The 25,161-nt window shown below is 57.2% G+C and overlaps 1 protein-coding gene across 1 annotated transcript; it reads left to right on the top strand.

The window, feature by feature from the left end:
* Window positions 1-46: 46 nt before the first annotated feature.
* On the top strand, window positions 47-24,938 carry CFAP100 (cilia and flagella associated protein 100). Its single transcript, XM_055135965.1, has 16 exons — window positions 47-116; window positions 993-1,097; window positions 3,794-3,868; window positions 6,335-6,435; window positions 8,123-8,315; window positions 12,611-12,678; window positions 12,788-12,951; window positions 13,080-13,160; window positions 14,101-14,267; window positions 14,680-14,893; window positions 17,166-17,220; window positions 17,561-17,712; window positions 22,668-22,803; window positions 23,439-23,644; window positions 24,178-24,271; window positions 24,745-24,938. Exons 2-16 carry the CDS (start codon window positions 1,058-1,060, stop codon window positions 24,853-24,855), a joined length of 1,857 nt encoding a protein of 618 aa, XP_054991940.1. The 5' UTR covers window positions 47-116; window positions 993-1,057; the 3' UTR covers window positions 24,856-24,938.
* Window positions 24,939-25,161: the final 223 nt, after the last annotated feature.

Here is a 25,161-nt window from a genome sequence, read left to right as displayed (position 1 = left end):
GCCGGGCCTTTGTGACGTCAGGGGGCGGGATAATGGTTGCCTTGGCGACGGGGCCGCGAGGGAACCGGGAGCCGCGGCGCGGAGGCTTCGGAGCGAGCCGGGGCGCGCGCATCTCGGTGGGTGCGCGCGGGGCCGGCGGCGGGAGCGCGCGGGGCCGTGGGGGCGGGGGCGGGGAGCGGGCGCCGGGGTCCGAGTTCTCGGGCGCCCCTCGCAAGAGCCCTCTGCAAGACTCCCCGCTCTTCCCCCCTGCTCTGACACTTTGTTTTAGCCACTCCCGAGTACCCCGTGATCGCTCCACGCCTGACTCCGGGGCGCGGGCGCGGGTGCCGGGAGGCCTGCAAGGACGCGAGTCTTAGCGACGAGGAATCTTGGGGCTGGAATTCCAGCCACCAGGGCCCCTCCTGGTTGTGCGGCCTTGCACGGCTCGGCTCGCGAAATCTCCACTGCGCCCTCCTCTGCAAAGAAAAAAAAAAAGAAAAAAGAAAAACAAAAAACAAAAAAGCAAAAAAGCATTCAGCATGCAAAACTGCAAAGTGCCGCGAAAACAGCCGCAATTTGCGTGTCGCGCGGCTGCTACAAATCAAAAAAGGACCTCGTGGTGCTTCCATTTCAGGGGGAAAGGCTTAGCACGCAATAAAATCACCAAAGAGGGTCAATGCAGAGAAAGAAAGTCAAGTCCCCAAGGCGGGGAAGAAAGGCTTCTCCAGTGCCTCCCTCAGATCTGAAATGCAGGTGGCTCCCCACCTCCAGCTGAATATGGAGCAAGGCTGTGATGTGCAAAGATCCTGGGGCCCACTGGGTGCTTCTGTTCTCGGGACTGGAGGAAAAGCTGCTGGACTGGAGGAGGGGACAGTGTTGCAAGGGGACTTCCGTCCAGCAGGTGTTGCCAGGGGGGCTATCCCCTTGGTAAATGCCAGCTATTCTCAGGCACTCAGGGCAGGGCCCCCTGGGTCCCAGAGCACCCTGGGCTCAAGCACTGTGTTCTTCTGCAGGTTGGACTCTCCCAGAGTGAGTGTCAGGTGCTCCAGCCAATCTTTGTTCTGCCCAGACGTTCAGGATGTTGTCTCCGGCCTTCGTGCAGAAGAAGCCCTCCGATGGTATGTGGGTGGGGGCAGGCAGGTGGCCGCCTGGGGGGCGGTGCTGAGCAGGTTGTGAAGCCCCCCAGAAGAGAATCATGGAGCAAAGGTCCCTCAGAGGGGAGATGTAACCACAGACACTTGGTGCCTCAGGGTTCTGGGGGCTGGAAGCCGAGACCCAGCAGTGGGCAGGAAGATGGCATTTGTGCCAGGCCTGCTGGAGCTCCTGCTAGGCTGCTGGAATTCTCAGGCACCAAAAAGCAACTGCCTCCCGCACTCTCCCTCTGTCCCCGCCTTCCTGCCCCACCTGGGCGCTTGCCTGTAGAAGGGCCACTCCAGCTTCTGGCGATCATGAAAGCCCCTGAAGCGCTGGATAGTTAAAATTGTTCAAACGGGGCTAGAGCGGTAGCACAGCAGAGAAGGTGTTTGCCTAGCAAGCGTCTACCTGGATTTATCCCCCTGCATCTTATACGGTACCCGCAGCTCTCCAGGGTGACCTCTGAGCACAAAGCCAGGAGTAAACCCTGAGCACTGCCTGGTGTGGTCCCAAATCCAAACAACATAAACAGCAAGAAGTAGTAGTTAAAATGAGCTGGCGAGTTGTCTTGAGGGGTCCCAGCTCACACTTTGCTTGCAGAGAGCCCAGGTCTGGTCCTTGGCAGCCCATAGTTCCCCAATAAACATTGTTTCAGCTTAAAGTGGCAACCTTATATTACCTGCATGATACCCCAGTGAAAAGATACAGTGTAACAATACGTAGGCTAAGTGGAGGAACAAATCAAATTGTTGCTTTTGCAAGAATGCTAAAGGCTCTAGCAAAGGAAAGCGATTCTAAAATGACTTGGAGCAGGGGAGGGGGCACATTTAGAGAGGCTGGTTTAGCCTGGAATGCTTCCTGGAGGAGGGGGCCTTTGAGCAGAAATGAGGACTAATACACCAGGGGAAGGAGCTGCAGGGAGCTGGGGGGGAGGGGTTCTCAGCAGGCCCCTGTCACTGTCCAACTCCCAGAGGGGTCCAAGGGAGGACTGGAGGCAGAGAGGGTAGACAGGCAGTGAGTGGGACCCCGGGACCCACAGGGGTGGCCCTGTGAGGTCCCTACCAGGTTAGTGAGGAATCGCTGGGCCCAGCTTCACTACTGAGCAACTCGGAGCTTCCACCCCTGAGCCCTGCGTCCCTCCATGCCCGGTCATGACATTGGCACAAGCCCCCACGAGGGCAGCATCCAGGGTGCATGTTGGCTCAGCCCACCTCGGGCAGCACTGGCCTGACCACAGCTCCCAGGTGCCAAGTGGATGAGGATGTCTGGATGCGAGGAGGGACCTGGATCTCCTTCCCCCAACCTCCCCCAGGAGCAAGCCCTACGCACTTTTGAGGGTCTGAGGGCAGCATAGAGGGGGGCTCTCCTGGTGGGGGCCAGCCTGGTGGCCGAGGGGATGAGGAGAGAGAGATGAACAGACAGACTCGCAACGTCACCAGCACACCTTCTCCATCCTGCAGTGTGGAAACCTTCCCAGCAAACACACATACACAGGAACACATGCACACATACACAAACACGTACATGCATGCACACATGTGTGCACATGCAGGCACACATGTGCACATGCACACATATACACATGCATACATGCATACATGTAAACATGTGCATATACACGTGCATATACACTTATGCAACATGTGCACATGCATGCACACACTCATCTATGCATGTGTACATGCAGCACATGCTCGCACATGTGTGCGCACATACATGTACACATGTGTGCATTTGCACATACATGCACACATGCATGCACATGCACACACACGCATACACACGCACCTCGAGCTCCCTCGGAGTGTGAGGCCTTTGGTGACCCCATGGCTCCCAAGGCTCGTTGTGTGGAAGCCCCTATGTGGATGTGTGTGGGGCGAAAGGCCGTGAGGCCGGAGGTCCTGCCCGTAGCCCGTCTCCGCCAGCGCACTGGCCGTCATGTTTGCTACTGGTGCTCTGCTTCTTCCACAAAGTGTGATAAGGATTCGCTATCACATGTGGAGGGGGGAGCGGTTCTAGTTCCGTGACAGTGGTTCCCTCTGACCTCGGGTGTGGCTTCATTTTATCTCCTGGAAACATCCCCCAAGAGAGCATCAGTCATAAACACGCAGCCCGTGCGCTTCACAGACCTCAGCCTCCCCCCTGCCCCCCTCAGCTGCTGCTTCCCGCGCCCCCGACCTGCCCTCCTCACCCAGCCCCCCCCCCCCCCCGCCATGTGCCCTCAGAACCGCACCCATGTCCACCCAGCCCAGCTCATGTTCCCACCCCCTCCCCACCTGCAGGCTCTGGGGCAGCTTCCGCCCTCCCACCCGCTGTGTGCAGCTGGCTGCCCTCTGGGCACAGCGGGAAGCGGACCCCAGAGTTTCCTACTCGGGCTCTGAAAGAAGCTTCCGGGGACAGAGGCCAGGGCACAGGCCCCGGGAGACAACCCTTCGTGCCTCTGAAGAGCAGAGCGAAGGCAGAGGAAGAGGCGGCTGTGTGGCCGTGTTCTTTTACAGCTGCCCCCACTCCCTTCCCTACCCCCACCCCATCACTGTGACCCCCTTTGATGTCAAAGTCACATCTCCTAAAAGCCACGGGTCAAAGCCAGAGTGTGTGTGTCCCGCCCCCGCCTCACACTTTCTTCCGCCTACCTGAGAGCCTCTCACTGCAACCCTCACTTTTGCTTGCGTCCCCACAGAGAACATCCTGGACCCTTTAGACGGTTTTTCAGCCTCTGAAGAGAAGAAAGAGACAAATGTGAAAAAAGGGAAAGGTAACTATCGCGCCTGAGTCAGGAGCTGACATCCGAGTTGATGGGAATGGCGTCCTGAGGGAATTCCAGAGGGAGGGGTGTGTGTGTGTGTGTGTGTGTGTGTGTGTGTGTGTGTACGGAGGGGTGGTGCGTGCACATGTATGTGCATGCACTGCCCTTCTGTGGCTTTAGTCTCCAGTGTGAAGTATGAAGGAAACGCTCTGACTCTCTTAGGAACTGGGTTACTGAGACCTGACCCCACAGGATTGTAATCCAAGTAGGGTTTATTTTTCTCTTGATAATGGGATCTCTAGGAGGCAGCACGAGGCTCTATGAGCCTTTGCACACAGCAGTTAGGCAAAATAATTTGGGTCACCAGGCCCCAAGTCTTTCTGCTCCACGGCTTTTAGTGGTAGGGCTTTCCACAAGATTGTCACCTGGGCACAAAATGGCTGTTGTAGTTCCAGCCATTGCATCTGACTCCAGATAGGTGGAAGGAGCTCGGGAACGGGCAGAACTGCCCCCCAGTCAACTCAGTGCTCCCTGAGAATAAATATACCCACCCATCCCAGAGGCCCCACCCAGCAAGGTCTGCTTACACTCTGTTGGCCATGACCTGGGCCCTGTCTAGGTTTAGAACAGGGTGTGAATGAAGCCTTGGAGAACCTGGGAACCATGCCAGCATCAGGGCAGGGCAGCATGTAACTCCTCTCCCGCCCCCTCTCTGGAGGGTTTCAAGTGGGGTGGGGTCCCGGCCTTCACTGTTCTTCACCTTGATCTCTCTTGTGAGGACATAGCGAGACCCTCAGAGCTTAACTTCAACCCCTGGGAAGGTGTCTCTCTCCTGCTAGGAAGGGTCCAAGGGACCAGGTGTTCAGAGACTGAGCCTGAGAGACTCCTCAGGCTGGAAATGACCTGCTGAGGACACTGGCTCTCAGGACACCTCAGAAAATTTGTTCCAAGTGCTGGGGGCTGGGGGGAGGGGGGAGCAATAGTACAGCTTATAGGGTGCGTGCCTTGCACACGGCCGGCCCGGGTTCAATCCCGGGCATCCCATAGAGTCCCCCAAGCACCGCCCGGAGTGATTCCTGAGTGCACAGCCAGGAGGAACCCCTGTGCATCGCTGGGTGTGACCCAAAAAAGCAAAATAAAATAAAATAAGAGACCAAGTGCTGTGGGACATTTGGATCAGCATATTGGGCCCCCTGACTGCTTCGCTGCAGCCCTTCGCATGGGACAAGGCGGAAGAGCAGGTGCCTGCCGTGTGGGAGGCCCTGGGTTCTACCCCCTGCCCCGTGCAAGGCGCCTCCCCGCCAGGCTCTCTCCAATCCCGCAGTATATTTTGAAAATGCTTGTTTCCATCCTCCTGAATGCCCCGGGGGCCGTGGGGACCTCTCCCTGGCTGGCGGAGTTGGAAGCAGCAGACGTTGGGGTCCTTGGCAGCTTCTCGCCCTCCTGCCCTGTCACCCCAGGCCTCCAGCACCTTGTCATCATGCCACAGGCCCCTGCCCTGACACCACCCACTTGCAAATGCAGGCACTCTCTGCCCTGCTCTGCAGGGTCAGTGGGGCTCTCTGAGATTTTAACTGAGCAGTCAGAAGGTCGGGACAGAGAGCGCAGATGTTTGAGACTAAGGAAGGGCTGTGCACACAGGCTGAGAGGCCGAGACTGAAGCCCTGCCGGGTTAAGCCAGAGGGCATCTCCCGGAGCTGGAAGGGCCAAGGTGGAGTTCAGGCACAGTTGGATCAAGAGAATGATCCTCTATGAACATGGTAGCACTGTCCAGTGTCCTACCGTTGTTCATCGGTTTGCTTGAGCAGGCACCAGTAACGTCTCCCTTGTGAGACTTGTTGTTACTGTTTTTGGCATATCGAATACACCATGGGGAGACTGCCAGGCTCTGCTGAGTGGACAGGATACTGTCAGTAGCTTGCCGGGCTCTCCAGGAGGGACGGAGGAATCGAACCCGGGTCGGCCACATGCAAGGCAAATGCCCTATCTGCTGTGTTATCGCTCCAGTAATATGAACACAGAAATGTAAATACTCCACTCTGCTGTCTTTCCTCTTATCTCCCTAGTTACTGGTCTTTAGTATCATCAGCTAGAATTTCCTCCTCTGGCTGACCATCAAATATTATCATTTTTAATATGTACCTGGGCTCAGCACCTTTCTATATTCTAAACACTGTCATCTCAATCGATTATTTAATTGTATTCTCTATATTGATAAACTGCAATATTATATCTCTAACTCTTGTCTTTATATTAGAGTTATAAGATAGAGAATAAATGTTTCAAAATTAAAAAATAGAAAATGGCGTTCTAAAAAAAAAAAAAAAAAAGAGAATGATCCTCACTCCTTCAAGCTTTCATGGAAGCTGGGCCAGAAGATCTCAGGACGGCAGAGGCCCATACCAGCGCTCGGAAGAACTGAGCCCACCCTCCAATCAGCCCACCCTCCAACCCCCCTCCAATCTCCCTCCCCAGGGGTTAAGGTCGTTGCTGATCGTTCCTCTAACCCTTTCTACCTTTCTGAGACCATGGATGTCTTCGCGTTTAGAGAGCAGGAATGGAAGAAGATGCGTGCAGTGAGTAGCCAGGACTGAGGTCTGCCCCCCCCCCCGCGGTTCCCTCCCTCACCCAAAGAACAACCAGATGAGCCTTCTTCCAAGGAGCACTTCCCTTTGAGCACTCGCTCACTGTGGAATGCCCAAGCTCACCATTTCCAACAGCCAACAGCTCTGCGGCTCCGCCTGTCCCTGGGTCTTGGACAGGCGGGCGCCCATCCGAGCCGTAGTGGCCACGGCCTCAGCCACCCCGTCTTTGCTTCTGCTGGCCCTGCTGGACAGGACATGCGCTCCTAAATCTTCTAGTCTCCCCTGAAACCTCAGGGACCCCCTGACAACCCCCAGGAAAGTCGACTCTGCTGCAGCCATGCCTGGTTCCCTCTGGCTGAGATTCTTGGAGAATCACACACACACACACACACACACACACACACACACACACACAGAGCATGCATACATGCGCGCGCGCACACACACACACACACACACACACACACACACACGCCTTGGGCATTAGTCTGGGACTCCCAGCCCCACCTCCATCCCAGGCCTGCACCCCAGCAAAGTCTTCCCTTCCTTGGCTGAGCACCTCCCCCTCCCCCACCAGGGGCATCTCCCGGAAGTGGCCAAACATGACCATGGGCTCCCATATGGTCCCCCGAGCACAGCCAGGAGTAATTCCTGAGTGCATGAGCCAGGAGTGACCCCTGTGCATTGCCGGGTGTGACCCAAAAACAAACAAACAAAAACCAAAAAATAAACAAAAAAAAAAAGGGCTGGAGCAATAGCACAGCGGGTAGGGCATTTGCCTTGCACATGGCTGACCCAGGTTCGAATCCCAGCATCCCATACGGTCCCCCGAGCACCGCCAGGAGTAATTCCTGAGTGCATGAGCCAGGAGTGACCCCTGTGCATCGCTTGGTGTGACCCAAAAACAAACAAACAAAAAACAAAAAACCATGGCCCTGGGCTGGGAGCCATTCCCAGACATTAGAGCTTGGCCAGAATCTTGAAGCTCCCCCCAGGGCCGACTGTCCACCGGCTCAGGGCTCAGCCTGAGGCCACCAAACAGTGGCCAGGATGTACACATAGATGTCCCCGAGCCCCCTAGGTGCCCCCCCAGCAGGCTTCCCCCCACCCTCTGAACAGGTCTGGCAACCCCCACTCACAAGCCACCCAGAGCCACACACAGCACACACCCCCCGGCCGCCCACCCCCAGCCAGCACAGCCCCCACCTTGCCCGACGCCACTCCCAAGTAACTTCCCTGGGACCCATGGGGCAGGGGTGTCCCGGGTGCCAGAGGCCCTGGGGAAAAGGGTCCCTTCGCCCCAACTTGGGTCTCCCCTGGTGAAGAGCCGGGAGGGAGGTCAGTCTGGCCACTGCAGGGACGAGATCTGGGGAGGGCGCCGCTAGGGGTGGCAGTGCCCCCCACCACGCTCAGGGCACTCGGTGAGCTCCCCGGAACCCCGGATGGGGGCGCCAACCCAGCGGACTCAGGTGAGTGGCCAGAAGAGGAGCGTCACTGGGTCCAGCCAGTGCGTGTCCTCTGCCCGCGGGGGGACCCCCGCCCCCCAGCCGGGCTCCTGGGCGTACAGGCACCGGCGCCACTAAGGAGACCCCCTGGGCAGTCCGCGGCTGCCCCCACACCCTCCTTGGCGCAGGGGCAGGGGGAGGCGGGCCCCTCCCGACCCCCGCCCCGCCCCCAGGAGCGGATTCAGAAGCGGAGCCAGTCGGTGCAGGAGAAGAAGACGCTGTCCACCAAGGAGCTCCCCAAGCGGTCGGAGCTGCGGCGCCAGCTGCAGGAGCAGGACCGGCAGGACCACGAGCAGGTGTGCGCCGAAGCCGAGAGGCTGCGCATCTGCCAGCAGAACACGCTCTGGAAGCTCCTCATGACCAGAGGTACCCGCGCGCCCCGCGGGCGGCCACCCCGGAGGCCGGGTCGCTGCTTACAAGGGGTCCTTCGGAGTCGGACCCGGACCTGGAACCAGCCGGCTCGAGGGTCGGGGGTGGGGGGGGTGGCCCCTGGTGAGCCGCGTCCGGAAAATCAGGCCCTGCAGGCGGTGGTCAGATGCCCACCTGGGAGGAGGTGGCCGGGTCCGGAGCCCGGCGGCTGCGTTCTGTGGCCTTGCTGTCGGGTCCCAGGGGATGCCCGCTCCTTTGCTGGCTGGGTGATCGCCAGGCGACAGAACGACCTCAGGAGTCTTGCTGAGCCGAGAGGGGAAAGCAGATATAATCCCAGTTATTTTTATGACCCAATAGAAATCTTTTTTTTTCTCTTTTTTTTCTTTTTTTCCTTTTCTTTTCTTTCCGGGGGTGTGGTGGGGTGGGGATGGGGATTGGGGTCAGTGCTCACGAGGTTATTCCTGGCTCTGTGCTCAGGAGAGACCCCTGGGGGACAGAGCGGAAGAACCATGTGGTGCCAGAGACTTAATGGGGTATGCACCGTGCAGAGCAAGCACCTGACCTCTGGGCTACCCCTCAGGCACGGAGGGGTTTTTTTTTGGTGGGGGGGGGGAGGAGGAGGCATGTCTTATACAGAAAAAAACAAGCTCTATCCTGAACTACATCCCTTTACCCACCTTGTAGGAAAGCTATTTTTCAAAAATTGAGTCAGTGTGAGATACACAGTTACACAGTTGTTCATGATTGGGTTCAGTCATACAATGTTCCAACACCTACCCCTTGACCAGTGTACATTTCCCACCAACCGGCTCCCTAGCCTGCCTCTACAGCAGATTTCTATTACTATTTCTTCTTCTTCTTCTTCTTCTTCTTCTTCTTCTTCTTCTTCTTCTTCTTCTTCTTCTTCTTCTTCTTCTTCTTCTTCTTCTTCTTCTTCTTCTTCTTCTTCTTCTTCTCCTTCTCCTTCTCCTTCTCCTTCTCCTTCTCCTTCTCCTTCTCCTTCTCCTTCTCCTTCTCCTTCTCCTTCTCCTTCTCCTTCTTCTTCTTCTTCTTCTTCTTCTTCTTCTTCTTCCTCTTCTTCTTCCTCTTCTTCTTCCTCTTCTTCTTCTTCCTCTTCTTCTTCCTCTTCTTCTTCCTCTTCCTCTTCCTCTTCCTCTTCCTCTTCCTCTTCTTCTTCCTCTTCCTCTTCTTCTTCTTCTTCTTCTTCTTCTTCTTCTTCTTCTGCTGCTGCTGCTGCTTCTGCTTCTTCTTCTTCTTCTTCTTCTTCTTCTTCTTCTTCTTCTTCTTCTTCTTCTTCTGCTGCTGCTGCTGCTGCTGCTGCTTCTGCTTCTTCTGCTGATTCTTCTTCTTCTTCTTCTTCTTTTGCTTCTTCTTTTCTTCTTCTTCTGCTTCTTCTTCTTCCTCTTCTTCTTCCTCTTCTTCTTCCTCTTCCTCTTCCTCTTCCTCTTCCTCTTCTTCTTCCTCTTCCTCTTCTTCTTCTTCTTCTTCTTCTTCTTCTTCTGCTGCTGCTGCTGCTGCTGCTTCTGCTTCTTCTTCTTCTTCTTCTTCTTCTTCTTCTTCTTCTTCTTCTGCTGCTGCTGCTGCTGCTGCTGCTGCTTCTGCTTCTTCTGCTGATTCTTCTTCTTCTTCTTCTTCTTTTGCTTCTTCTTTTCTTCTTCTTCTGCTTCTTCTTCTTCTTCTTCTTCTTCTGCTGCTGCTGCTGCTGCTGCTGCTTCTGCTTCTTCTGCTTCTTCTTCTGCTTCTGCTTCTCCTCCTCCTCCTCCTTCTCCTTCTTCTCCTCCTCCTCCTCTTCTTTCTTCTTCTTATTCTTTCTTCTTCTTCTTCTTCTTCTTCTGCTGCTGCTGCTGCTGCTGCTGCTGCTTCTGCTTCTTCTGCTGATTCTTCTTCTTCTTCTTCTTCTTTTGCTTCTTCTTTTCTTCTTCTGCTTCTTCTTCTTCTTCTTCTTCTTCTTCTTCTGCTGCTGCTGCTGCTGCTGCTGCTGCTTCTGCTTCTTCTGCTTCTTCTTCTGCTTCTTCTGCTTCTGCTTCTTCTCCTCCTCCTCCTTCTCCTTCTTCTCCTCCTCCTCCTCTTCTTTCTTCTTCTTCTTCTTTCTTCTTCTTCTTCTTCTTCTTCTTCTTCTTCTTCTTCTTCTTCTTCTTCTTCTTCTTCTTCTTCTTCTCCTTTTTCTCCTTCTTCTCCTTATCCTCCTCCACCTCCTCCTCCTCTTCCTCCTCCTCTGTCTCCCCCTTCTCCTCTGTCTCCCCCACCTCCTCTGCCTCGCCCTCTTCTCCTCTTTCTCCTCCTTCTCCTCTTCCTCTCTTCTTCCTCCTCCTCCTCCTCCTTCGTCTTCTTCTCCTCCTTCACCTCCTCTCTCTTTCTCTGTCTCTCTCTCTGTCCTGGGCATTATGGTTTGTAGTACAGGTACTAAACAGTTATCATGTATATCCCTTTACCTACTCTCAGCACTCAGATCTTGTGTAGGAAATCTTTAGTACTAAGTCCGTAATAATATTCTAGCAACCCTGATGACAAAGTAATCACAAAACTAGAAAAGGCAGTGGCAGTGTTGTGCCCAGGTTTTGGATTCCCAGTTGCAGAGAGACCAGGTCCACACATGATAATGCCAAAGCAAAGGAACTTTATTACTAGCCCGAGCCAGCACTAGCTCAAGCTAAGGTCCAAGTCTCATCCAACACAGGGAGTCTTGACAAGGACCCGACTCCAAATCTCAAGCAGATTATATAGGGTTCAGAATTTAAAAAGCAATTTATATGCTGGTCTACTTTTAGCATTGGCCCTGTTACAACAGTGGTCAGCAATTAGACAATGGCTAGTAACAGTTTCTAAGTAACAGGGACCCCTCATGACCGGCCAGACCCAACTGCCCAATTTCTTATCTCGGCAAATTACTCAACTGGGAGTTTATCAGCAACTGCAAGTCGTGCTCTGGGGAAACAGAAACTGAGGCCTTGTTGAGACTTCATGTTGGCTATAGCTTGTCATGGCTGCGAGGAGCCTGCTTTGGGGCCTCACGGCAGGTGGGGAGCGGGCTGAGGACTGGAGCACGTGCCTGCTCTGCATGCAGGGGCCCTGGTTGGACCCCAGCACTGAACTATCACATGGTCTCCTGAGCAAAGGGCTGGAGCGATAGCACAGCGGGTAGGGCGTTTGCCTTGCACGTGGTCGACCCAGTTTCGATTCCTCCACCCCTCTCGGAGAGCCTGGCAAGCTACTGAGCGTATCTCACTGGCACGGCAGAGCCCGGCAAACTCCCCGTGGCGTATTTGATATGCCAAAAACAGTAACAACAAGTGTCACAATGGAGACGTTACTGGTGCCCGCTCGAGCAAATCGAGGAGCAACGGGATGACAGTGACAGTGATTCTCCTGAGCAACCCTTCGCACCAGAGTGTGGCTCCAACCCCCTCACCCCAGAGGTGGCAGGGGCCAGTGCTGGAACGCAGTGGGGTGGGTTTACTTCATGTGGCCATCAATCCCCCACTGTGACCACCCCCGGCGACTGTGGCTTATTGGTTGGGAGGTCGGAAGTGCTGGTGTAAGGTGTGCTGCCCTCGGCAGGAGGGGTGGAAGCCAGTGTTCCCTCTGCACCTCCACCATACGCTCCAGGACCCGGGAGAGGCAGGTGGCATCTGACCCCGGGGTGGGGGGTCAAAGGCTGCAGGCCAGGGTCTCTGCACCCCAGTTTCCCTCCCCCACTCCCTGGCTCTATTCCCGCCACCACATAGGGCCCCCAAGCCCCACTAGGGGTTGCTCCTGAGCACTGAGCCTGGAGTAAGCCTGAGCCCAACCGGATGTGGCCCTCAAACAAACGAAACAGCCCTGGCTTCCCTCACGGAGCCGCTGGGATGGCAGAGGCTATTCCAAGGAGCTCAGGCCGGCGGAGACGCGGCCTCACTGGAGCCTGCCGGAGTCTCCACTAGCTGCACCCAGGCACTGCCAAAGAGACGGTGGGCAGGACTCCTGAGGGGACAGCGCCTCCTTCCCCGCCCCCCCACCCCCCCCCCCCCGCCTCCTCCGGCCAATCAACCTGTTCCGGAGTCCAGCGGGCTCTGTCCAGGGGAGCAGAGAGCGCTAAGGAGCGTCCGACACCTGGATGGCCCCGCCCCTTCCCGGCCCGCCCAGGCTCCAGCCCTAGACAGTGAAAACCTGTGAGCTGAGTGTTGTTTCCTGGTGCAGGGTCGGGGCACTGCGGGCACCCCGCTGCTCGGGCACAAGGCGGCCCCAAGGCTGGCCAGGAGGCGCCTGTGTGCGGCCCGCACCCTCCTGACCTTGCCTCGCTTGCCTCCTTCCAGATAAGACATCTGAGTCGGAGGACATCAACAAGTACATCGAGCGCAAGCGCCAGATGTTCCTCCTCCAGGTAGGCCTCCGGGCAGCCCCACCGCCTTCGCGGGGACCTCCGCCTGCAAGTCCCAGCGTGGAGCGAGTGTGACGCCTGCCGCTCGCCCCCCGGCGGGGGGGACCCTCAGTATGCCCTGGATATGAAGCGGAACGAGATCCAGCGGATGGAGATGCTGGTGAGCCAGGAGGAGGAGGAGCTGGTGCAGGCCGAGAAGTCCCTGGAGAAGGACGCGTCCCTGTTTGACGAGTTCCTGCGGGACAATGACTGCAGCTCCGTGCAGGCGCTGAAAGTGTGAGCGCTGCCGCCGTCCGGGCCAGCCCCGGGCCCCGCCTGCCCACGCGGCCTCCCCAGCCCCCCCCCCCCGCGCCCCTTTTTAACAGTGTCCGCCCGCGGCTCCCCACCTGCCGTTACCCCCCCAGGGCCGAGAAGGAGACCAAAGCCAAGATGGAGAAGGTCATTGAGATCCGGGATCTGACGGTGCAGATGATGAACATCAAGAGGTGAGGCAGGGCTGGAGGCGCGGTACATACGGCAGCGAGGGGGCCAGCTTTGCTCTCGACCCCCCAGAGCTCCGTTTCTGGCATGGGGGTCCCCTGAGCACCTCCAGGAGTGATGCTTGAGTGCAGAGCCAGGAGTAATCCCTGAGGGGCTGGAGCGATGATAGCACAGCGGGGAGGGCATTTGCCTTGCACGCAGCTGACCCAGGTTCGATCTCCAGCATCCCCGAGGGTCCCCCGAGGACCGCCAGGACTAATTCCTGAAGCAGAGCTAGGAGTAACGTATTGCCGGTGTGACCACGTATTGCCGGTGTGACCCAAAAGGCCAAAATATAAAAATAAAACAGAGTAACCCCAGAGCATTGCCGGATGTTCCCCTCCACTCAAAAGAAAAGGGGGGGCTGCTGGAGTGATAGCACAGTGGGTGGGGCATTGGCCTTGCATGCGGCCAACCTGGGTTCGATTCCCAGCATCCCATATGGTCCCCTGAGCACCACAAGGAGTAATTCCTGAGTGCATGAGCCAGGAGTAACCCCTGTGCATCACTGGGTGTGACCCAAAAAGCAAAAAAAAAAAAAAAAAAAAAGGTGAGGGCTCAGGGCTGGAGCAATAGTCTACACCAGGACTGAATCCTGAGAGCAGAGCCAGGAGTAACCCCTGAGCATCACCGGATGTAGCCTAATAAACCAAACCCTTGGAGGACCCCGGGGGAGGGTGGGGGGATGGGGGGGGCAGACTGGGCCCTGTTTTGCAGATGAGGTTAAGAGGCTTAGAGAAATTGGGTGTTACCCAAGGCCCCACCACCAGGGGGCAGCACCCAGCCCCCGCGCTGCCTGTGGCTTCCAGCAAGAGGAACAATCCTGGGCTGGTGGGGGTGGGGGAGGGGGTGGCGGGCAAGGACGTGGTGGCCCTCACCCCTTCCCTGCCTCTCCTTGGGGTCTAGTGAAATGTCCAAGTTTGAGGACACGCTCCAGCAGTACAAAGTCTACAAGGAATTCCTGTACAAGCTGTCGCCCCAGGAGTGGGTGGAGGAGCAGAAGAAGAAGCACCTGAGGTTCCAACTGTCCCACGAGAGGAGCGAAGACACCTCCTTGCTTGCAGCCAGCCCCGGTTCGATCCCTGGCCTCCCGTATGGTCCCCTGAGCACTGCCAGGAGCGATCCCTGAGTGCAGAGCCAAGAGTAACCCCTGAGCATCGCCAGGGTACCTCCCCCCCCCCAAAAAAAAAAACCAAAAAAAACATAAGCCAGAGGGAACTCAAAGGGAGCAGTAAAGGGACGCCTGGTCCGGGGACCACCTCGGGCCTGGGCGCAGCAGGCAGGGGCCGTGGAAGCCTCCCTCGGGCCCCGGCCAGAGTGGCAGCCGCTCTTTGGCCTCGGAACTGCAGCCTCCGAAGTCTGTCCTGGGCGGGGAGCGAGTTCTAGCCCGGACTCCGGGGCTTCCCAGCTCTCCTGCAGCCGGGAGGGTCTGGGGGGCTGCCTGGGGCCCCGAGCAGCGCCCTAGCCCCTTCCCCACTCCTACAGTCCCATCAGACATCAAAGCCAGAGTGGAGTCGAGGAGCGGCTCCTCGGTCCTGCAGCTGGAGCCCGCCCCGTCCCTGCTGCCGCCAAACAGGAAGAGCGGCAAGAGGCTCCTGAAGCGCTCGCAGCAGTTCCGCGGCAGCCTGGGCCGGTCCACCCTGCCCGGCGGCCTGTCCACCGCGCCCTCCTCCAAGTCCAGCCAGCTGGACATCAAGCTGTAAGTGGCCCGGTGGCCTCCGGGAGCCCACCTGGAGGCTAAGGCAGCGTGAGTGCCCGAGGACAGCCTCAAGGGGCCCCCTCCCCCAGCGGGAGACTTCGCCCCCTCCCGCACTCTGTCCTTCTGTCCGGGGTCCCTGGACGCTGGTTGTGGAGACTAGAGGGCCAGGGCCTGTTAGGAGAAACAGGAAGCCAGGATTTTCACGGGATACCAGATTTCAGCGTCAGTTTTCATGTCTCCTTCGCTCTGCGGTGCTAGAGCAGCATGAAACCTGGGCTCTCACCTACCAAACACTATTTTTTTTTTCATTTTTGAGTTATACCTGGAGGTGTCCAGGGTTTACTCCTGGCTTTGTGCTCAGAGATCACTCCTGGCAGTGCTCAGGGGACCGGAGGTGGTGTCTGGGTTAGTCGTGGGCGAGGCAAGTGCCTTAACCCTTAGACCATCCCGCCAGCCCCAGCCTCATTATTAATGACTACTAATAACCACACATTTCTAATCACGTCGGTGAGCCTCTCTCCTACCCGGCCAGAGCCAGCCTCCAGCCCCGCACCCGGCTCCCACGTGACTTCTCCCACTTCTCCCACACTGAAGTTTCTCGGTTTGGCTTTAGTTTGGGGGCCACCCCAGCAATGCTCAGGGTTTGCTCCTGGCTCTGCACGCAGGGGTCACGCCTCAGGGGACTGGCCAGCTGGGGTGCTGGGAACCAAACCAGGTCAGCCACATACCCAGCAAGCACCTTCCCCACTGTTCTCTCTCTCTGCAATCCAGTTTTTCATGTTTTGATACCATGCACTCATATAAAGCACCGCCCTCAAGCAAGGCGCAGGCTGAGATCTCGACCTGCCCCTCTGACGTGCCTCCTCCTCCCCCAGCCCCGCCCCCAGGATGCAGAGAGGCGGAACCAGCGGAGAGAAGAGGCAGGCAGGCAGGGTGACTGTGCCAAAGAGCATCCCCCTGGAAGAGAGGCAAAGGGATTTAGATGCAGCCTTCCCGCTGGCCCCATCCTCGCCCCCTGGGGGTGCTGTGGGTCCCTTTCAGTCTCTTTCTGGTGATGCGTTCTCAAGTGGAGCTGGTTGATAGGAAAGTCTAGGTTCTGCCAGGCCAGGCTATCATTGGGTGGCCGCCCACACAGGGCCAAACAAGACGAAAGGGGAGAACGGAGGCAGAATGGGGGGATGGAGGCAGAGGGGAGGGGCTGCAGCCTTTCCTCTCCTCTGGTTCTGCAGGGAGGACCTCACGAGGCAAGGGGGAGGACTGGCTGGGCTGGCTGGGCTGAGGACAGGCTTCTCTGCTGCAAAGTACCTAGTCCTGGGTCCCGTAGGGAGGGCTGGAGGGCGGACAGGGGAGTGACGCCTTAGGTGGCTTTCACTGAGTTGATTTGCCTTTAAGAAGCACCTGCACAGGGGCTGAAGCAACAGTACAGAGGGTGGGGCACTGGCCTGGCACGCTGCTGGCCAGGTTTGACCCCAGGCATCCCATGTGGCCCCCAAACACTGCCCGGGGAAATCCCCGAGTGTAGAGCCAGGAGTAAGTGCCGGAGACCCCTGGGTGGGACAGAAAAACAAAGCACAAGAAGGCACACCGTTGGCTAATGTGTCAGCAGTGCCTTGGCCTCTGGGGGTCCCTCCAAGACTCCCTGCCCGCCACCCGGCCTCCTCACATCAGCTGGCTCTGGGCCCAGAAGTGCCTCTGCCCTGCCCACAGAACCTGCCTACCTGGGCTGGAGGGGTCCGCTGAAGTTGGGTCCCCAAACTGGAAGGCCACTGCCCTGAGCCCGCAAGGTCTTTGCCACACCTGGGGAGGTACCCTGGGGGCAGCTGGAGGCTGAGAGGGTCACAGCAGATGAGAGTGGACCCTTCCAGGGCTCTGAAGAGAGGAGCAGATAGATCCTAGGATGGAGGGAGCTGGCTGGGGGCCGGCGCCAGTGCAAAGGCCCTGTGGTCAACACCTAGAGCTGGGAAATGTGCTGGCACTGGTGGGTGGGGATGGGAGACTAGAGAAGGCGATGTGCAGTAGTACGGGCATCACAAGCTCCCGGGAGGTGAGTCTCCTTTTTCCTGGAGATGAGCTCACTGAAGTTGGAAACTCGATCCTGGTATCTGGGTGACAGATGAGGGCCAAGAGGAGGCAGGTGACACCATTTGGGAAACTTCTGGGCCAATTGATGGAGCCCAGAGGCCTGGGGGTGCCGCTCTGGTGCTGTCAGGCACGCTCAGCCCTGGATGCCCAGGACCAGGTGGTCGTGCCCTAATCCTGTGAGTCTCTGCAGGTCTGGCTCCTCCACCCTCCATGTGCATGTGCTGGAAGACAGGGAGAGCGACGAGGTAAGTGGCCCGGCTGTGGGCGTGGCAGGAGTGGCTTGGGGCGGGGTCTGGGCGGTCCTGGGGCGGGGCCTGGATGGGGTGGGGCTAGGAAAGGGCGGGGCTGGGTCAGAGAGGGTGGGGCTAAAGAGGGTGGAGCTAGGGCAGGGATGGGCTGGGTGATGAAAGGTGGGCGGGGCTAGGGCGGGGCTACGGAGGGAGGGGCTAAGTGAATGGGGCGGGGCCGGGAGGGTGGGGCTAGGGCGGGGCAGAGGCTGGGCTGGGCCGGGCCGGACCGGGCCGGGCCCTGCAGGGCTGGCCGGCACGTGGCTGCCTTGCTGTGCTCCGCGGCTCTGCGTTGCAGGAGCTGGATCTGTATTTCACCGAGCCCAAGCAGCTCCTGGATATCTTCATGGTCCTGGAGGAGCAGAACCTCTCTCTGATCCAGAACACTCAGGAGATGGAGGAGACCCTGGACGATCTAGACTTCACCATGAGAACCACCAAGGCTCGCATGTAGGTCTCTCCCGAGCTGGGGTAGGGGCATCACCACTGGCGGTCATACTGCGACACCCCGTTCCTCCCACTTTCTGGAAGACTCCATTTGAAGGGCCAGGGAGATAGCCAAGGCTGCGATCCCTGTATAATCCCCCAGCCCCCACAGGCATCACCGTGTGGCTTTGTGGAGCCCCCAGCTTGGCCAAGGTGACACTGGTGGAGCCTGGAGCCCGAGCAATATTACAGCAGCTGGTCGGGCATTTGCCTTGCACGTGCCCATCCAGGTTCAGTCCCTGGCATCCCACATGGTCCCCTGAGCCACGCTAGGAGTAATTCTTGGCATCTTATTCCCTGAACTATGTCTCCAGCACCCGTTTCTGAGAATTTTTAAATTTGTTTTTGGACCATATCTGGAGGTGCTCAGAGCTTACTTCTGGCCCTGAGGCCGAGAATCAATCCTGGCAGTGCTCAGGGGACCTTATGGGGTGCCACGATTGAACCTAGGTTGGCTGTGTGTCAGGCAAGTGCCCAGCCATTGTTTCAGCCTTCCAGCCCAAGAATTTTTTTTTTTTTTTTTTTTTTTTTTGCTTTTTGGGTCACACCTGGCGATGCACAGGGGTTACTCCTGGCTCTGCACTCAGGAATTACCCCTGGCGGTGCTCAGGGGACCATATGGGATGCTGGGATTTGAACCCGGGTCAGCCGCGTGCAAGGCAAACGCCCTACCCTCTGTGCTATCTCTCCAGCCCCCCAAGAATTTTTTAATGAAGTCTTTGGAGTGGTCTATATCATGCCACCTGCAAATAGTGACAGTCTACTTCTTTTCTGGTTTGTATGTGTTTGATTCTTAATTCTTGTCCTTTGCCCAGTTTTCAGTTGGGTTGCTTGTTGAGTTGTGGGAGTTGTGGGAGATGTTTGTATACACTTAGGTATTAATATGATGCCTATATTCTTCCATTAACTTGCCTTTCATTTTCATTATTTCACTGTGCAGCTGTTTATGTTCGATGTCACCACATTCTTGCTCATTTTCCTTATCACTGGAATCAAATCCCGAGAGATCTCTCGGGCTAACATAGCAAGCTCCTCACCAATGGTTTCTTCCCTGCATCTATTCGTCTCAGGTCTTATGTTCCAGGCTCTTCGGGTCCATTTTGAATTTTTTGTATATGGTAGAAGATGGTATTCTTTAAAAAATTCTTCTACAGGGGTGGAAGTTATAGTACAGTAGGTAGGGAGCTTGCCTTGCACCTGGCTGACCTGGGTTTGATCCCTAGCACCCCACATGGTTCCCTGAGACTCACAAGAGTTATCCCTGAGCTCAGAACCAGAAGTAAGCCCTGAGCACGGCTGGTGTGACCCCAAAACCAATAACAATGCATATTCTTTCACATATGGCTGTCCAGTTTTCTCAGGCTCATTCACTGAAGAGACTTTCCTTTGTCCTCTGATGTCCTAGCCTCTGTTGTCAACTAGGAGTCCTTATTTCCGTCACACTTGGAGGTGCCCAGGGATCACTCCTGGCCATGCGTGGGGAACCACATGGAGTGCTGGGATCAAACCCCGGGTCGGCTGTGTGCAAAGCAAGAGCCCTGCCCAGTGCACGCTCTCAGCCCCCGCAGTCTGTTCTTGGCCTGTTTCTAACCCGATGCCGTACTATGTTACTAACCTTTGTGCTATAATTTGAAGTTGGACAGCATACTTCCATGCCACCAACCCGAGCCCTTCACACACCCACCTTGGGATTGCTTTGGCTATTTTGTGGCTCCATCGTATGATATATTATGTAGTCTATTATGTATTATGAATGTATAGAGTATTATGTATTCTGTTTCTGTGGAATATACCTTTGGAACTTTGGGATTGCATCAAATCTATTTGTGTAGTGAAGATGTCCATTTAAATAGTGTTAATTCTGCTATCTTGTCATTTCTCTCTTCTACTTTTTGGGGGGGCTTGATTTTGTTTTGGGGCTACACCAGGTGCTGCTCAGGGGTTACTCCTGGCTCTGTGCTCAGGGTCAGCTGCATGCAAGGCAAGTGCCTTACCGGCTGTACCATCTCTCAGGCCAGTGTCTTCTATTTTATCATTTCAGGAGAGTGGTCTTCTGCCTCCCTTATTTGTAGGCTTTTTACTATTTTTGACATTGCACACGGGTGTTTACATTTAAAAATTCACTGCTATGTATATGAACAATAGATTTCTGTGTACTGATATTAGCCTTCCTTATTGTACTCCTATTTCGAATAGCGTTTTTTAGGGTTTTCTACAGTGTCATCTAAAAATAATGTTAGCTCTCCCTTCTTCCTTTCCAGACTGAACATCTTGTATTTCCTTTTCTTACCTAATTGCTCTGGCTAGGATATCTAATGCTATGGTGACTAATAGTAATGAAAATGGATGCCCTTGTCTAGTTCCTATCTAGCTTCCTATTTTTTACCATTGAAGCATGTTAGTGGACATTTGTCACATAGGCCCTTTACCAGATACAACTGATAGTAATTTTTTAATTTTTTTAAATTTTTTTTGCTTTTTGGGTCACACCCGGTGATGCACAGGATGTTACTTCTGGCTCATGCACTCAGGAATTACTCCTGGCGGTGCTCAGGGGACCATATAGGATGCTGGGAATCGAACCTGGGTCGGCTGCGTGCAAGGCCAATGCCCTCCCACTGTGTTATTGCTCCAGCCTTGATAGTAATGTCTTTGTGTGATGTCCCTGTCTGCTTTGGGTAACCAGGGCTCTGTTGGTTTCATAACATGTGTTTGGACACATTTCCATCTTCAAATTTGAGTATTGTGTCTTTGACAATTTGGGGGAACTCATCTGTGAGGCCACCTGGCCCTTAGGACTTGTTTTTGGGGAGACTTACAACTACCATTTTAATTTCCTTACTCACAGTCTATGTAGGTAAACTTCTTCTTGGTTCAGTCTTGGGAGGGAGTAAGATTCTACAAATTTTTCCCTTTCTTTTATTTTCTGGGGTGCCATTCTCAGAACTGAGGCTGCCCGAGGCGGGAGATGAATGAGGTGCTGTGCAGGGTGGGTGCCAGGGTGCTGTGCCTGGTGAAAGATTGGGCCCCCGTGGGCAAAGGAGCCGGGGCCGGAGATAGAGTACAGCAATAAGGTGTTTGCCTTGCACACAGCTGGTACACCTTGCACACGCAATCTCTGGCACCCACTATGATCCCTGGGCGGAGAGCCAGGAGTCAGCCCTGAGCAGTGCCGGGTGTGGCACAGAGGAAGGTGGGGGGTGGGGAGAGTGGCCCATGACACTTTGCTTACAATCAAGAAAATGTCAGTAGAGGGTCAGAGCGAGAGCACAGCGGGCAGGGCGTTGGCCTTGCACTCAGCCGACCCGGGTTCAATCCCCAGCATCCCCTACGGTCCCCCGAGCACTTCCAGAAGTGATTCCCGAGTGCAGAGCGAGGTGTAACCCTGAGAATCACCGTGTGAGGCCCCCAAACCAAAAACAAACAAAAATAAGTATCAGTAGGTTCTGTTGGCAAATTGTGGGGAGAACAGTGGCAGAATCACGGGGGGAGGGAGCACCTCCCAAATGCCCACACCAGAACAGGGCACTCACCGGGCCAAAGTCAGCCGACCCTCAGCTGCTCCCCATCTGGGAACCCTCAGAAGCAAAGGTGTCAGGCATGACGAACTATTTTTTTTCCCTCTCATTTGCTTTCTATCTGTGAATATCCAGTCGGGGTTGACAGCAGGTCCTGGGTATGGGGACCAGAGAACAGGGGCTACAGGACATGCTCTGCATGCAGCCAACCCTGTTTGAACCCCAGCACCCCATGGTTCTCCCCAACTCCCCCCTCAGAAAAGCGTTCCTGGGCGCATTCGTGGGTGGGGTCCCTGAGCATCACTGAAGGGGCCTGGAACCCCGGTGCCACTGGGCTCAAGCAGAATCAGGATCTCCCAAGAATTTACAAAAGGGGCCCTGGGGTCTCCTGAGCACCAGTTGGGAATGCCCCCTACCCCGCTAAACAAAACCCTTTAAAAAAAAAAAACAGCCCATCTTGTGAGTTCACACTCGCATTATTACCAAGAGCCAAAACTCCATTCATGGATCTATCAATGGAAACTAGACTGACGCTGGGATTTCCTTCAGTGCCGAGAAGCAGCGAACTCCTGACAGCTGCCGCAGGAATGGCCTCGAAAACGTGACCTCAGCAAAAGGTCATGCCTGAGCAATATCCAGAAGCGACAAAGCAGGGGAAGGGGGACACGGGGCATGCGTGCCAACGTGTTTCTCTCTAATGAGGAAAATGGCCTCAGATTGTGGTGGGGGCGACAGTGCAGTGAATAGACGGGGAATGACTCAATGTGGGCCCGAGAGACAGCTCGAGGGGACATGCTTTGCAGGTAGACGTCCCGAGTTCAATGCCTGGCATAGCCCCAAGCAGTGCAGGTAGCAAATTCTGAGCACAGTCAGGTATGCCAACCAAGTGACTCAACTGTCCATCTGTGTTTTTTTTTTTTGGGGGGGGGTAGGGGTGAGGATAGTCTTTGGGTCATACTGAGCCATGCTCCAAGGGTTATTTCTGGCCCTGCACTCAGGAATTACTCCGGGTGGTGCTCAGGGGACCATATGAAGTGCCAGGGATCAAACCCAGGCCAGGCCAGCCACAGCAGGCAAGTGCTCTAGCCACTGTAGTCATTCCTGCCCCTGGACTGTCCACCTGAAATCTTAGTCTCTGGAGGGTGCTAGAGGGAAGGTGACCGTGGTGGCGGGATTGGTGTTGGAATATTGAATGCCTCTAACAAATCATCATGAACAACTTTGTAAATAAACCACGGTGTTTAAATTGTGTGTGTGGGGGGGGGAATCTCAGGGCCTGTGAGTTAGACAGCAGTGCAAGTGCTCCTTCGGGCGATGTTTTACCGCCGCGTCTCACCAGCTCCGTGACACCTGGGGCCGTCACGCGCGCCGAGAGCCAAGGGCCTGCCGCTCTCCCCGCAGGGACAAGGAGCTCAAGCAGCTGAAGGAGTGGATGGAGACGCTGATGGAGTCCATCCACAAGGAGGAGGAGATGGCCGCCGACCTCCAGCTCAGGGCCCGCGTCTTCTACTTTGGCCAGTACAAGGGCGGCCAGGAGGTAAACGCTGGACGGCAGGTGTGTGTGTTGGGGAGGGGCGGGGGGGTAGCCACGGGCACCCAGAGCCCAGCAGCGGAGCGGGAGCAAGGCCAGGCCGGGCGTCGCACCTGGCCCCCAGGGAGGGACCTCTCCATGCAGACACCCCCCCCCCCTGCTGTTCTTGGTCCAGCAAAGGTCTGCAGTGTCCAGAGGCCCCTTGCTTGGAGAGGGACAGGCCAAGACGGGTCTCGGGCAGGACAGGACTCGGTGCTGACCAAGACGGGCAGCCCACCGGGTACAGGCTGGGGGTGTGCCAGCACCCATGCCCTGCTGGGCCTTGCTGGGTGCTGGTGGTGCCCCCTGCCCTTGAAGAGTGAGCGTGTGAGAACAGGGACCGGGGAGGGGCGACACTGGTCGGCTCTGTCCACCCTTAACGTGTCTGACAGAACAGGGACTTGGGGTTGAATCCAGGTCAGAGCAGGGGGACAGGCAGATCAGAGCGGGCTCCCTGGAAGAGGGGCCTGAGGCTAGGGGAGCCCAGGAGGCCCAGCGCCTCCCGAGCCTCCTTCCTATATGGGGCTGGGGCTGGGGCTGGGGCAGGGGTGGGGGGTGGGGGCGGTGGCGCAGGCCCGCCTGGACGCCCGCCTGCCGCACAGGACAAGCTGCTGGAGAGCCTGAACCGCAAGGTGTCGTCCGTGTACAAGCACTGCGTGGGCAGCGGCCAGGAGACCAACCTGGGCACGCTGCAGATGCTCACCATCATCGAGCACCAGCTGCACGAGCTGCTCGAGAACCTGGAGCGCATGCCCCCGTCCCGGGTGGAGCAGGCCGAGATGGCCAAGGAGAAGGAGCGGCGCCAGAGGTGGGCGCGGGCAGCCCCCACCCGCCTCTCGGGGCCCGCGAGGGCGCCAGGCTGTGAGCCCAGGGCCCGGCGGGGCGGCTGGTGGGGGGGGGATGAGTGCCGGGTGCACCCCGGGCCCGTGGCCTGCGGCTCCTCTGCACGTGGCCGCCTGCTTGGCCCGTCACTCCTCCGCAGAGCACGGGACAGCAACCGGCTGGCCTCACACAAGCTCAGAGGCCCTTCCGTGTCCCGGCTGCCAGCCCTGCGCAGGGTCAAGGCACAGGGAGACAGGGCTGAGCTTGCTGGGGCCGGCCTGCAGGGGGCGCCATGGACCACCTTCCTGAGCTGAGCGCTAGGGGCACGGGGGCCAGCGGAGGTGGGCAGAGTCTGGGGGTATAGGCTCCCTCAGGGCCCGTCCCCAGGGGCCCCGAGCTGGAACAACGAAGAGCAGGGGCCAAGGCTGGGCGTGGGGCTGCGTGCTCAGAGAGGGGGGGAGGGTGGGTTGGCAGGATGGGGGCGGCACCTCGAAGGTTCCTTGGGGTGGCCGCCACCAGAGCCCGAGACGAGAAGATCCGGCAGCAGAAGCAGCAGCAGGAGGAGCGTCTGGCGCGGTTCCAGGCGCGGTCCCAGGCGGAGATCAAGAAGAAGGTGTGCAGGGGCCGGGGGAGACTGGGGGGCCCAGGCCTCCACCCCGTGCACCCCAAAGTTAGCTCCAGCCGACCTCGAGACACGGGGCTTTCTGGGAGGGAGGCATGCGGCGGGGGGGGCGGGGGGACGCCACACACAGCTGAAGGCCAGTACCCCACCCGTCCCGTGGCCCCACCGCCACACCCGAGCCCAGCACCCCTTCCTGCACCTGCCCCATGCACTGCCCGCAGAGGCCAGTACTCAGTACTCCCTCCTGTAGCCCCCCCGAACTCACCCCTCCCAGGCTGGCACCAAGGAACAGCTCCACTGGCCTCCCCAGGACCCCAGGCGCTGTGTGTGTGTGTGTGTGTGTGTGTGTGTGTTCACACACGGCACCACCTGCAGGAAGGCCGGCAGGCGCTGTGTGTGTGTGTGTGTGTGTGTGTGTGTGTGTGTGTGTGTGTGTGTGTTCACACACGGCACCCCACCTGCAGGAGGGCCGGCGGCTGGTGTACCGTTCTAAGCCCCCGAAGGAGAGAGCCAAGGAGGTCCTCCCGCAGGAGAGGGTGGACAAGGAAAAGGAGGAGCTGCTGTTCTTCACGTAGCAGGACGGAGCGGGGGCCAAGTCCGCAGCCTGCATGGCCCCGTCTCCTGCTGACGCTCCTGCTGACGCTCCCTCTGCGCCCCTACCCCCATCCCCAAACCCGTCATGTCCTGCCGGCCCCTCCCTCGTGTGGAATAAACTTGTCTTTGGTACTCGGGGCCTGTTTGAGGAGGTGGGCCCGCGGGCGATGGTGCTGTGGGGGGCAGTCGGTTCCCGGCAGGGGAGGGCTGGGGTTCTCTTCAACACCAAGCTCAGCGCAGCAAGCCCTGCTGGTGGACGAGGAAAAGTGACCTCGACGCTAGACAAG

This window comes from Sorex araneus, chromosome 4, assembly GCF_027595985.1.
Source record: "Sorex araneus isolate mSorAra2 chromosome 4, mSorAra2.pri, whole genome shotgun sequence".
NCBI lineage: Eukaryota > Metazoa > Chordata > Mammalia > Eulipotyphla > Soricidae > Sorex > Sorex araneus.
This window is presented reverse-complemented; position numbering and strand designations above follow the sequence as displayed.

Bases quoted from the DNA above. Each gene is read 5' to 3' on its own strand.
- CFAP100 (XM_055135965.1), top strand. From the start codon at position 1,058: ATGTTGTCTCCGGCCTTCGTGCAGAAGAAGCCCTCCGATG. The intron at 12,679-12,787 runs GTAGGCCTCCGG...GGGGACCCTCAG, and splicing joins GCCAGATGTTCCTCCTCCAG to TATGCCCTGGATATGAAGCG. The intron at 17,713-22,667 runs GTAGGTCTCTCC...CTCTCCCCGCAG, and splicing joins AGAACCACCAAGGCTCGCAT to GGACAAGGAGCTCAAGCAGC.